Source organism: Thunnus albacares, chromosome 4 (genome assembly GCF_914725855.1).
Source record: "Thunnus albacares chromosome 4, fThuAlb1.1, whole genome shotgun sequence".
NCBI lineage: Eukaryota > Metazoa > Chordata > Actinopteri > Scombriformes > Scombridae > Thunnus > Thunnus albacares.
Window position 1 is genome coordinate 7,784,006 of NC_058109.1, and position 13,188 is coordinate 7,797,193.

The 13,188-nt window shown below is 40.8% G+C and overlaps 1 protein-coding gene across 2 annotated transcripts in view; it reads left to right on the forward strand.

Moving 5' to 3' along the window:
* The window catches only part of il17rd (interleukin 17 receptor D), a 34,574-nt gene extending 21,740 nt beyond the window's left edge, over positions 1–12,834 (forward strand). The window contains exons 4-16 of one of the 2 annotated variants that reach the window (XM_044349316.1): positions 1,954–2,072; positions 3,287–3,407; positions 4,267–4,311; positions 5,020–5,171; positions 5,674–5,739; positions 6,018–6,072; positions 6,745–6,855; positions 7,402–7,586; positions 7,689–7,804; positions 8,692–8,958; positions 9,258–9,791; positions 9,908–10,194; positions 10,394–12,834. In XM_044349316.1, the coding sequence (XP_044205251.1) occupies positions 1,954–2,072; positions 3,287–3,407; positions 4,267–4,311; positions 5,020–5,171; positions 5,674–5,739; positions 6,018–6,072; positions 6,745–6,855; positions 7,402–7,586; positions 7,689–7,804; positions 8,692–8,958; positions 9,258–9,791; positions 9,908–10,194; positions 10,394–10,515 (2,180 nt within the window). In that variant the 3' untranslated portion in view covers positions 10,516–12,834. The remainder of the gene's footprint in view (positions 1–1,953; positions 2,073–3,286; positions 3,408–4,266; positions 4,312–5,019; positions 5,172–5,673; positions 5,740–6,017; positions 6,073–6,744; positions 6,856–7,401; positions 7,587–7,688; positions 7,805–8,691; positions 8,959–9,257; positions 9,792–9,907; positions 10,195–10,393) is intronic. The other variant, XM_044349317.1, reaches the window with a different exon arrangement.
* Positions 12,835–13,188: the final 354 nt, after the last annotated feature.

Below are 13,188 nucleotides of genomic sequence, written 5' to 3' on the forward strand. Positions count from 1 at the left end.
ATATGACACGTTTCTGTCAGATAGTAAAAGCTGATTTGCTGATTTGATTTGACAGACTGTAGCAGGTGGACGAATCCTGCTTTGGTTTATCGAGAATTTAAGATATGATCATGTGACCGTCAAAAGTCACATGATCCTCATCATACTACATAATTACATGCTGTTTTCAGTATTAATTAGTTATGAGTCAAAATTAGAAATTCATTGCAGACTTCTAAACATGCATCTGAAAGAAGGAGAGACAGATATGTTGTATCTTGACTTCAGTTTGTCGTGCTGATGTAGAGCACAGCAGCACCTGATGTTGGTAATTATGGAGTCACATGACGTGTCGCATGTGTTTTACACTATAGCCGTAAAACTATACAGACGTGAACTTGCGCTAAGTGGACGAAAGCTAAATGTGTCGTGCAACTCCCTCAGGAAAGAATAACATGGTGTAGAGTTGGATACATTGTTTCCAGTCGTGTGTGCAGGATTGAACTGGTTTAAAAAATACCTTTAATTTGAAACATGTAGATACTAGAAATGATACTGAGGTGAAAGGGGAAAAAAAAAAACAACAAACCAGCAGTCACACTGCAGCTGTCGTTAAAATGCAAAAACATCCTCGTCTGTCCTCGACTCTGCAGGAGGGAGAGGGAGAGTGAGAGAGAGAGAGAGAGAGAAAGAGAAAGAGAGAGAGAGAGAGAGAGAGGTGTTCAGGAATCTGCCTCAAGACAGAAAAACCTGTTCTACTGCAGCTCTCTGTCTCTCTCCCTCTCTCTCTCTCTCTCCACTCCCCACAGAGCTAATAAGAAAAACATGTCCTGTGGATGTAAAGGTCTAATTACAAGACAGACGTGTTTTCAAAGAGCAGAGAGGAGGAGGAGGAGGAGGAGGAGGGGAAGAAACAAGGAGGGGGCAGGTAGAGAAAAGAGGGAACGAGGAGGAGAGGAGGTGTGAAAAGGAAATGAGGGGAGGGAAAGAACAAAAGGAAAGTAGAGGAGGACACGGTAAGACAAAAGGGAGGGAAGGAAGGAATCAAGTAGAGAAGAAGAAATGGGGAAGGGAAAACAATGAAGGAGAAATAAAACAAGGAGTGGAAAGGAGGAGAGGGAATTTGTTGGGGAGAGGAGGGAAGAAAGGAGGAAAAAAGGATGCTAGGATGTGAGGAAAGAAAGAGAGGACAGGTGAAGATGTGAAGAAATGAGGGGAGCAGAACAGAAAGAGGAAAAGTAGAAGAGGAAGCAATGAAATGAAGAGAGGAAAGTGAATAAGGAGAAGAGGAAAAAGAAAATAAAGAGAGCAGATGAGAGGAACAGAGGAGGAAAAACAAGAAGAGAGTGGGAAAGGAAACAAGGACAGGAGAGGAGGAAAAGAAACTAGAAGAAGAGAGGAAGGGAGGATGGAGAAGAAATGAGGAAAGGATGAAAGGGAAGGAAACAAGGATGGGAGAATGAGGAAGGAAACTAAGAGAAGAAGGGGAGGAAAGAGAACAAAGAGGGGACAGATGAGGAAACGAGAAGGAGTGAAAGGAAATGAAGGGAGGTAAAGAACAAGAGGAAAGGAGGAAACAATAAGACAAGAGGAAGGAAGGGAAGGAATCAGGTAGAGAAGAAAGAAGGAAAGAAGAATAAAACGAGAGGAAAGTAAATGTGGACAGGAGGAGAGTAGAAGAGGGGGCGAAAGGAAAAAAGGAAAGTGAGGAGGTGAGAGGAGTAGAGAGAAAAAAGAAGAAGAGAGTAGGAAAGGAAACAAGGACAGGAGGGGAGGAAAAGAAACTAGAAGAAAAGAGAAAGGGAGGACAAGAAAAACAAAAAGAAGAACAGAGGAGGAAAAGTGACGAAGATAGGAGAAGGAATGGAACAACAATGATGAGAGAGGAGGAGGAGGAGGAGGAGAAAAGGAAAGGAAGGTGAGAAGAAGAGAGGGATGGAAGTGGAAGCTGAACTTCCTGTCGTGTCTCCGCAGGGATCGAACACATTAAAGGCTTCAGAGTTTATCTGGAAGACAAGAATCCAGAAGGAAAACAATGTCAACATCTGATCCTCAAAGACCCGCGACAGCTCAACTTCTCCTACAGGAACACGGTACGACCAAAAACAACGACAGAAACCTCACAACTTTACTATTTTAAATATCTTTAAATATCTGTGTCAACATGCAGTTTGTATAGATTTTTTTTAGTGCTTGCTCTTTGCCTTTTGTTATCTTATCCTCTGTTTGTGCTAAGTGTTAATTATTATTATATTATAGACTCTTAAGCCCCATTTGGACAGGATTTATTTCTCTAGGGGAGGTGCGGTTATATTAAAATTACCTGCTCTGTAATTTTAAGTAATTTTAATCCAGTCCGCAGTGTGTATGTGAGTTATTTTCACCCCCATCCTCGTATAATAATTACAGCTGAAATGACTTACTGTTTTTTGGCGAACTCACTGGTCCTCCTGTAATTTAAATCCCGTCTAAAGCAACATCCTTGTACTTTAAAGCGGATGTCTGAGTTTTTCCTGCGGGAGGAGCTGCTTGTCTTTCTACTACAGAATTTTTTATTTGCTAATTTTATAGATGGAAACATACTAAAACCAGCAAGAGAAGAGCATAAAAGCTCATCACATGGTCTGTTGTAATGTCAGCTACTGGTATTGTTACTGGTATTAGCCCAACCTATGTTTGTTTACATTTTGGCATCATTTAAGTACGCTGAATCAGCTGTTATCAGTTCCTGTTTGCAATGAACCTATAGATGTACAGACAACTATCACTAGATTACTTTGATACTGAAGAAAACTTATATTTCTCAGGTTCTGAAGCCTCTTTTTTCTCTGATTTCTAAGCTGATTCGTGGATGTTTAATTACTGTGGACATCAAGGATAATAATGTTCTCGGGGAGTGTAGGTCGAACTGAATGATATCAATATGTGTCATGTCAGTGTGTTAAGATTTGAATGAGTTATGTATGACTCAATGATTCACTTCATGCAGCATCTCTGGAGAAGCTTTTGGCTCCGTGTCTTTTACAGACCATGTCCTGTCATTTCCTGATGGTTAAAATACGAGATGAGAGAGTTAAATTTCAGAGGAAGCAATATTTCATCCTCCACCTCCTCCTGTAATGTTAATCACATGCGAATGGAGCTTAAAACAGTTTTTCCTTCATTTCCTTTGAATAGTAAACAGACTGTCACTCATCATTTCCTTCCCTGAACTTTAAGTCTGAAGAAGATTTATGAAATCTGTTCACATCTTTATTTTACTGCTGTCATCTGACTCTTTGTGTTATTTATTACTTTCCTCACACAGAAGCTGAGCAGTCAGCCGTTCAGCGGTTTGACCTTTGACACGGACTACATGGTTCGTGTTGTTCCTTTCCCGACTCTGATGAACGAGAGCTTCTTCACTCCGTCCTTCCTCAGGACCAACTGTGAGTCCAGTATTCACCGCATCCAAACAGGGTGGTTTAGTTAATTGATTAAACTGATTTATTGAGCAATTAATAGCCTTTTTAAATGTCTCTAACAGACTCCTTCCAGCTCATGTGGCTCGAATGACAGAAGTCGAGGAAAAAAACTGTCAGAGTTTGAAACAAAACTCTTACTCAGACCCAGAACATTTCTGCTACATTATTTTTCCACCCACATGGAACAAACTTCCATCATTTTATGTATTGTATTCTGCTGAGTAAATGAATAAATGAATGCCGAGAGTTGACAGGAAACTTTAAAGAAACACAGCAAAGATGGAATCTGATATTTTGGGTTGCAAAGATGTATTTTTACATTATAAATTATAAAAACTGGTAAAACTGGCACCCTTCATCATCCACAGTGGCTCCTAAAGTGTGGATCGGGACCAGAACAAGGTGTCAGAAGAAGAATCTAAGAGGCCACTAGATGGTCATCAAATAATTCAGCTCCACAATATTATTAGACTTTTATTTAATCTTTGTTTTACCTCTTCAGGCATTGTATTCAAATGAGACACACATATGACTGTTTTGTATCACAGTGGCCACAAGCTAACAAGGTTGGGAAACACTGGCTCAAAGAAACTCTTTATGTCTTCTAACAAATCCAGAAGACGATGTGGTTTAACAAAGTTTACTTAACTACAAACACATCCCACACCTGTCTCTCTACTCCACACACAGATGATATCCATGTGGGGAAGATGGAAAAGAAGTATGTTGCCCAAAATGTCCCTTAAAATGTATCAAGGCACTGAACCGATGATGAAAACAAACCGTTTAACCATTTCTGTCTTTGTGTGCGTTCATCTTCCAGCCTGTGAAGTCCTCCTGGGTTCAGACAACCTGGTCTGCAAACCATGTAAGTTCCTCACTGTCGTCGTCATAATCAGATCCACATGTAGACGGAGTTACTCCCAGCGGTTTGTTGTCTTTTTCTTAGAGTTGTAAACTATAAACCACAAACTAATTTAAGCCTAAATGAGTGGATGCAGTTTCTCTCTGTGGATGGAGCGATTACATCCTGGACAGATCAAATCCAATCAGCACCATGAAGAAGCTTGTTGGTATTCGAGTCATAAAGATGGATATTCTATGTTTCCACATCCACCAGAACAAAAAGGCCCGGTGCAGATGTTTCACATTGAAAGCCTACCAGGGAATGGGAGGAATGATGTTTGACATCTATGTTACATCTGTGAAGGAAGTGTTGAGTTTGACAGTAGCTAAACACAGATCAAAAACACGGAAAATTAGAAGCGATTTGAAATAGTGACTGAAAACATTTGTGTTGAAAGAGCAGCAGAGTGGTGAGTATGACACGATGGGAGTAGAGCTGTGGAAATGTACATTATACTGAATTTATCAAGAACACAGATTAACATAGAGGAAGCGTTGAGTTTGAAATAAAGACCTTCTCTCTGCTGTTGAGGTAAAGTTAATAAGAGAATTTATGGTAATTGGTACATTTTTCATAATTTTTATACTACTAATTGTCCAGTGGCATCATTAAAGTACGATCAGAAATGCCCCTTTGACTGGAAGTTAAGTTTTCTGTCCATCTTTGCAGTCTGGAAACCGAAGACCCTGAACGTGTCTCAGCTGGGGTCGAACCTCCACGTGGCGTTCGACCAGGCGCCGCCCTCCTTCGGCTTCCACCTGTACTACCTATACTACAAACTGCGGCAGGAAGGACCGTTCAAACTGCAGCGCTGCAAACCAGTAAGACCATAAATCAGGATTGAGCAACATGTCTAATTACTGCCTTCAGCTCTTCAGTTTTCCGTTGACAGAGGTTTTCATTTTCTGCGGACCGAGCCTTTCAGATCCCAAGACGTCGGCAGAAAGTGTTTCCAAAACGTCCGGCATGCTCAGCTGGTTTTAGCTTGTCCACTAACAGCTTTTTATGATGCTGCATTCAGTGTCTGACAGTTCTGGTGAACTACTATCAGCTGCTTCATAGTAAAAGCTTTGCAGTGCTCTCCTCAGAATGTGTTTGTCTTAAATGTTTATTTGTACACTTAAGATTTACATTTCTTTTTAGATTTAGTCTTTACAGGTTTTAAAATGAACATTGTGACTGTCAGCTGTTCTGATATTGCTGCTATTTTCTATAGATTTCTTTATTGAAGAAACTTATTTATTTCTACTAATAAAAACACGATCTGTCCTGCAGCCCTGGTTGAGTTTTATGTTGATTGTTTGTATGTTTCACTGTGTGCAGGATGCGAACCAGCTCAGAACTACATGCATCCTCCAGGATGTCACTCCGGGGACCTACACTATAGAGGTACATGAACGCAGCACAGGACTGAGCTTCATATACACAGTTAAATCACCAGACTGAGGATCACAGCACTGGCCAGCTCTCAGCTCTGAACTGGTTAAACTGGATGTTACTGTTTTCCTAATAAATGGATTAAAATGGAAAACATTTGAAAGACATTTAAAGACAAACATTTTCCAATTTCAGAATTCACATTGATCTGTTCATACAATGAAATTCATCATTTTTCTCTTTTCTGTTCCCTCCCTTTCTTTCATTGCTTTTCTTGTTTTCTGTATCAGTTGAGAGACGACAGCAACACTTCCAGGAGGCAGACTCAGTACCACGTCAGCCAGGGTGAGACACTCTTACACACACACACACACACACACACACACACACACACACACACACACACACACACACACACACACTCTATAGGAACAGCACAGTAATCTGTATAACTATCGATCTTGTAAACTTCAGCTTCAATTATAAATTTTCCCTGAAAATTTGGTAATTTGTCTTTCAACAAGGTAAAACATAGAACATTTAGAAACTAAGGTACATAAAACCTTAAAAACAGCATACAGGTAAATCCTAAAAGTTAAAAACCACATTTATTACGGTTAGAGGTGGTTATTTTGTCAGCAGAGCTAGAAAAACATGATAAAGAAAGAATCTTTTGAGAGATTTTTTCCACAAAGGTTTTCATTTTCTCATATTTTTCATTAAAATACTTTAAAATTTCACTCATTAAGTTAAAATGTTGTTTGAAAATTGTAATCTAGATACCCTTTAAAGTTGCCATTTCATGCTGGTCAAGTGGTTTACACTCAAGTGTATATGGTATTATACTGGGAGAGTAGTCATTTTAAACTGGGGTGTCAGGTTTATCTGTTGGTCTGTCAGTACTAGCTGCCACTTCATATTACAGGAAGTTATTTGATTTAATGTTCATATAACTATAATTCTTTTAATTGTTTAGTTTTGTTGTCTCATGATGGGTTTGTCTGTTTCATCTGCCAGTCCACTCCCCCTGGGCGGGGCCTATCCGTGCCATGGCCATCACAGTGCCTCTGGTCGTCATGTCTGCTTTCGCCACTCTCTTCACTGTCATGTGTCGCAAGAAACAGCAAGGTGAGTAGAAACGTGATTCAAAATTCAAAGGTGCTCCGTGTTTCTCTCTTAAGGAAAAAGGATCACTCTGGTGGTTTTGCATGTATTGAGTTTTAGTTCTCTATATATAAATCATCTGCTGTATAGTAAACATCACATCACTGACAACCAATTGTTCAAATCAAATAATTAGTATTTTGATTAATGTCATTCTCTCCAGGCAGCCATTGGTTTCAGGTTTCAGTTCACAATGCAGAGACTTGATGCTACCTTGAATGAGGTCATCATGGTGATCAATTAGTAGCCTTTATTTGTTTGTGCAGTTGCACACAGACACTTTTTTAGCAAGAGACTTTCAAGTATCTCAACAACTTTTTGATGGAATGCTATGAGGTTTCATACAGACATTCAGTGGTTACCAGAGGATGAATCTTAAAGACTAAACTTTAAACTTTTGCACCAATTGATTTCATGACATGTTAGATCTTAATGTAAAGGCCTAATTTCTGTCAGGCCTAAGTTCGGTTTATGGCTAAGATTCTTAACATTCATCTCCTCCCCTGTTAGAAAACATCTACAGCCAGTTGGACGAAGAGAGCAGCGAGTCATCCAATCACAGTGCAGCGTTGAACACGGAGCGGCCGTGGCCCCGCCCCAAAGTCTTCATCTGTTACTCCAACAGAGACTGTCCCAAACACACCAGCGTCATCCAGAGCTTCGCCTACTTCCTGCAGGACTTCTGCAGCTGTGAGGTGAGAGAGAGTGATAGATTTTAAAAATAGACCATAAGAATGAATCATTTAAGCTTTGAAGGTTCGAGTTTGGTTGTCAAACTTCTGTTCACTCCTGTTCAGGTTGTGTTGGACCTTTGGGAACACCTGGAGATGTGCAAAGAAGGTCAGATGTCATGGCTCAGCAGACAGCTGGACGAAGCCAACTTCATCATCACCGTCTGTTCCAAGGGCCTACGGTACTCTTCTACTGTCTTCTACTCCGTTTCTGATGGCATCTACTCAAAGCTACTGTTCAGACCAAACACAGCTGTAGATTAAAACAGTGCAAGGGGCTGCTTGTGCGGGCATGTTGTTTCAGGTACCAGTGAGACGATGAAATATGATTCAAGTCCACTTTGACTAACAGATCCGTGAGTTTGAAGGTTCATCAGATACCAAAACACTGCACAGCGGTTATCACAGTTATCACAGCTGCAATAATTTTATCTTTTATTGCAACAATCACGACGCAAACAGAAATACAGTCTTCCCAGCACAAAGTAACCTACTAGGACTGTTTTAGTTTGGGACGTTTCAGTAAAAGTTGAGCCAGGTTCAACTTTTTTGCAGGACAGTCCAGTATTTTTTAAGGAACCTCTGCATTAACACCAAATGAATGTGAGTGCTGCATTTTTTTCACACATGACTAAAGTCTGTCTGAGCACAGAAGTCAGTTATGTGTCTTCAGCTGCAGTTCCTCCAGTCACCACTAGATGCTGCAAAAACACTGATTGTACTGTAGTGAAAATCCTCTAAAGGAAAAAAAGCTTTATTTTCCATTAGTGAGGAACTCTATTGTGTGATAGAACTTATAATAAAATATTGAAGCTGCCTCTGCTCCTCTATTGTTCTTTATTCTGTCCTTCAATATTCCCTATTTTTTAAATTTTCCCTCTTTTCCATTCATTATTTCCTTTTTTCCTTATTTCTCTCTTTCTTCTCCCATCTCTCCATCCTTTCTTCATTTTTTCTGTACACATTTCTTTCCTACCTTTCTTCCTTCCTTCCTGCTGTCCCTCCCATCTGTCCTTCATTATTATTATTATTTTATTCTATTCTAACCAGCTCAGTTCTCTTCCTGCAGCTACTTTGTGGAAAAGAAGAGCCGCCGCGGGAAGACGCCGGTCAGTCGCCGCGGTACCAACAGCAACAACAGCAGCAGCAGCAGCTCTCCGACCGGTGGATCGGGCAGTGACCTGTTCATTGTGACCGTGGCCATGATCGCTGAGAAGCTGCGGATGGCGAAGCAGAGCGAGGGGGGCGGGGCTCAGGAGCTGAACCGCTTCATGACGGTTTACTTCGACTATTCGACAGAGAGCGACATCCCCACCATGCTGAGTCTGGCTCCCAGGTAAACAACAACAGCCTGGACAAAATAACTGAAACACCTAAAATAAAAAAAACAGCCCTGATTTGTTTTTATTTAATTATTTATTAGATTTGAGTTTTTCAGTATTATTTGTATTTCATGTTTTTGGAGGAGTTTATAGTTTCAAACTCAAAGTAATTTCTTACCATTTGCAATACAATGCAATGGCCAGAAAGTATGAAATAAATATAATTTATATTATATAATTGAAGTGAAATATATTTAAAGCAGCTCTTAGTTACTGCCTGCTGTCTGATCAATCATTTTTTTCTTGTGTTTAGATTCAAGCTGATGGACCAGCTGCCTCAGCTCTTCAGTCGGCTGCACTCCAGTCAGTCCAGTCTGGTCGACCGCGAGTCGCAGCCTCTTAACGTCTCCAGGAGGAACTACTTCAGGAGTAAGTCTGGACGCTCGCTCTACGTTTCCATCTGCAACATGCACCAGCACATCAGCCAGAACCCTGACTGGTTCGAGAAGCCGCTGGCTCCAGCTCCTGCAGGCGCTTCCTCGGCCTCCTCCTCGTCACCTTCTCCTCCTCTCCCCGCCGTCCTGGCTCAAAACTCTCCTTCAAAGGCCCCCTGCTCCTCCACCTCATCTCAACCCGAGGAGAAGTTTGACTCTGGCTTGGTGCTGAATGAGGTGGTGGTGAAGACGCCGTCGCTGGAGAGTGGGGAGGGAGTGTCGAGGAGGAATGTGCTTCTGCTTGCCCCTGGCTCCAGTCCAAGTCCCAGTCCCAGTCCTGGTCCCAGTCCAGGTCTCTGTCCCAGTCCAGGCCTGCCACACTGCTCTCTGTCCATGTTGGGACACACTTCAAGGTAAAGCAAGTTGTAATACCGCTGCAGTGTTTTTATATTGTGTTACTGCGAGCATTAAAGCAAAATTTCAGTTTTTGTACTTCCCTGGTCAAGTGTTTGCTTTTCTGCTCCCTCAGGTCCACTTCTGGAATATCAGGACTGTTACCTGGAGAATCTTCCTCCTCCTCCTCCTCCTCCTCCTCCTCTGCTCCCTCCATCCTCCAGGACGAGGTGTGCTCCCTACCTGTCCAGACAGAAGAAGGCCGTCCTTCCCCTCCAGAGGTCCCGCCTCCTCGTGATTCGGGCATCTATGATTCGTCTGTCCCCTCCTCAGAGCTTTCCATTCCCCTAATGGAGGGACTCTCACATGACCAGGCTGACTCCTCCTCCCTGGCCGACAGCGAATCATCTTCTTCCGGCCTGGGTAAGACCGGCTGTACATCAACAAATGTTTTATTACTAATATCATTCTATGCTTTTATTCCATGTTGTCATGATTTCATTTTAATTTGTTACATCACATTTCACTCCTCAAATTTCCTCATATGACTGTTGAACAACAGCAAAATAAAGGACTTCCTAAATGAAAATGGTTACCTCACACCTGGCTTTGTGTCTTTCAGGTGACGAGGAGCCCCCAGCGGTCGCGTTGCTCCGCTGCAGCGCTGCCACAGTTTGTAAAGCTGAGCTGCACCACCATCATCACCTGGAACACAGCGATGGACTTGAACCTGTAGTATCATAGTAGGGGACGCCTCCAGCCAATCAAAAGAGGACCAGCCCAGTGATGTCATTACAGGGCCAAAGATGTTTTGGTGTTGGACCTGAATCCTGTCTCAGAAGTGTTGTCATCCAATCGTCATGGACACTAAACTGGAATAATTAACAGGCATTGGAGTGGAGACACCTATGGAAATAACTGAGTTGTGAAACACCAGCCCCTGTAACTATGGTAACCACTGGGCTGTAGAACATTTGCCCCTGTGACTATGGTAACCACTGCATTCTAGAACATTGATAACTCTGATAACTACGGTAACCACTGGTTTCTACACTACACACTGGGAATTCTGGTAACCACTGTGTCATTAGTCCCTGGAACTATGGTAACCACTGCATCTAAACACTAATCCCTTGTAACTATGGTAACACTGAGTCATAGAACACTTCTAACTATGGTAACCACTGTGTTGTAGCACTCCATTCCCTGTTAACTATTGTAATCACTGCATTCTAGAACACTAGTTCAGGTAACTATGGTAACCACTGCGTTCTAGAACACTAGTTAAGGTTACTAGGTTAACCACTGTGTTCTAGAACACTAGTTCAGGTAACTATGGTAACCACTGCGTTCTAGAACACTAGTTAAGGTTACTAGGTTAACCACTGTGTTCTAGAACACTAGTTCAGGTAACTATGGTAACCACTGCGTTCTAGAACACTAGTTAAGGTTACTAGGTTAACCACTGTGTTCTAGAACACTAGTTCAGGTAACTATGGTAACCACTGCGTTCTAGAACAGTGGCACTCTGGTCGCCCTGCCTGGAGGATTTTTGGAGGACTGGATCTCCAGATGCTGGCAGAGCGGATCAGTTCAAACCAAAGACTGCTTCAGCACTGCGTCCTGATTGGTTGGAGACCACTTTGCGAGTTGATATTCGGAACCAAAATGTGATGCTGAAACAAACTCTTCGGGCACTTTTTGATGCAGAAACACAGGAAGACACAATGCCATGAACATGTTCAGATGTTCCTTGGCACCAACATCCAATGGGATCAAAGCAGCTCCTGGGGTTCTGTTATCCACAAAGATTTTTACCAAAAGCTGCTGAATGTATCATCGCCTTATGGATGTTGACAATATGGCGTCTTTGTATTATTGTCAACATTTAGGACCAAGAGCAAGTAAACACTAAATAGGTAATGAAAAACCACTTATTCATCAATGGATGCTTCCTTCTAAAAAGTGCCGTTAAAAACCATAATAGAACATATATCAATATTCATTCATCTTTAATGAGCGCTGTGTTTTTCATGTCATATTTTTTAACAGCATTCCTTATTAAGTGTCTTCTAAATGTTTGTTGATGACGACTCATCATTAAAGCAGCAAGTAACATGATGACCACTCACTAAATCAAAGAATTTTCTAAAACCTGCTAATGTGATATAATATGGTGGAAGAGTTTTGTCAGAATTCATTTGAATTATGTGTTGAATTCAAATTAAATTTTCTCTGCATTTTCATTCACAAAATTCAGAACACACAATTCAAATTAATTTGGCTGGTGGCTGCACTTGTACACCGTAATATATTAAACACTGTGGTTACATTGTTAAGCTTGTGGTTATATATTTGTAAAGTACTGAATATTAATGTTACATTTATGGTTATATATTTCTTAATGGTTCGTAATGCTTTTCTAACATTGGTGCAGGAAGCAGTGATGATGAGGGCATTTCGAAAGCAGTTCGAAGACACCGCAGTGGAAGCCCGTTCCCGGCAGGACAAGAAACAAATAGAGGAATTGTCAAATATGTCAAATGATGAAATGATCGTATGGAATTGATTTGACTAAGAAATTATGACTCACTATAATTTTGACTGAAAAAGTAAAAAACATATTTATTATCTCATAATTGCAATTTTCATCCTTTTTGTTTTCTTCTTTTGGCGGAAATGGGCTTCCGTACACTTTTTAATTATTGATCCCAAGAACATATTTCATTATATCTGACACATGTAGAAGGACGCTATGGCTGTCAGTTATTGCTGCAGTCGTTTTGTTCTCTCTCTTCTGTGTTTTATCTTCTGACTCTGATATTCGAGCTGCTGCTGAAGGCAGAGCGACGACTTCTGGTTCATCTGCAGTTTAAGAGTTTGTTGGAAGAGAAGATTCAGCATTTCCTACTTGTGAATATTTTAATTTTTTTTCTGGAAATGTCTGTTTCAATTTTGTATAGTTAGACTGTTATTTTACTTTTTTTTTCTACATCTTATAGAAATGTACTGTTTTATAGTACCTTAATGTAGGAATTAAATAAATCCATCTAATAAAACTTTCCTCTTCTCATCTTTTCATTTAATCTCTAAGAGTTTATGAACCAAATTACTAAAAGAAAAACAAAAATGAACTCATATTTATTCTTTTTACATTTGTAGCAAGTTACAAATCTGCAGAAAAATGAATTTACTGGATTACTACAGATTCATTGAGAAATATTCCAGGCAGTAACTCAGAATTTATATTGCTTTACGACTGGTAATCATCTCGTTTGCTTCAAGCTGACCAACGAGTTTTGGTTTCTTACACTAAAACACACACACACTTCACTGATGGAAAAACCAGCAGACAGCTCTATAGTGTGTGAGCTGTGAAGCGTCAATGGTTGAAACAACAGAAGCCTGTAAAGGACA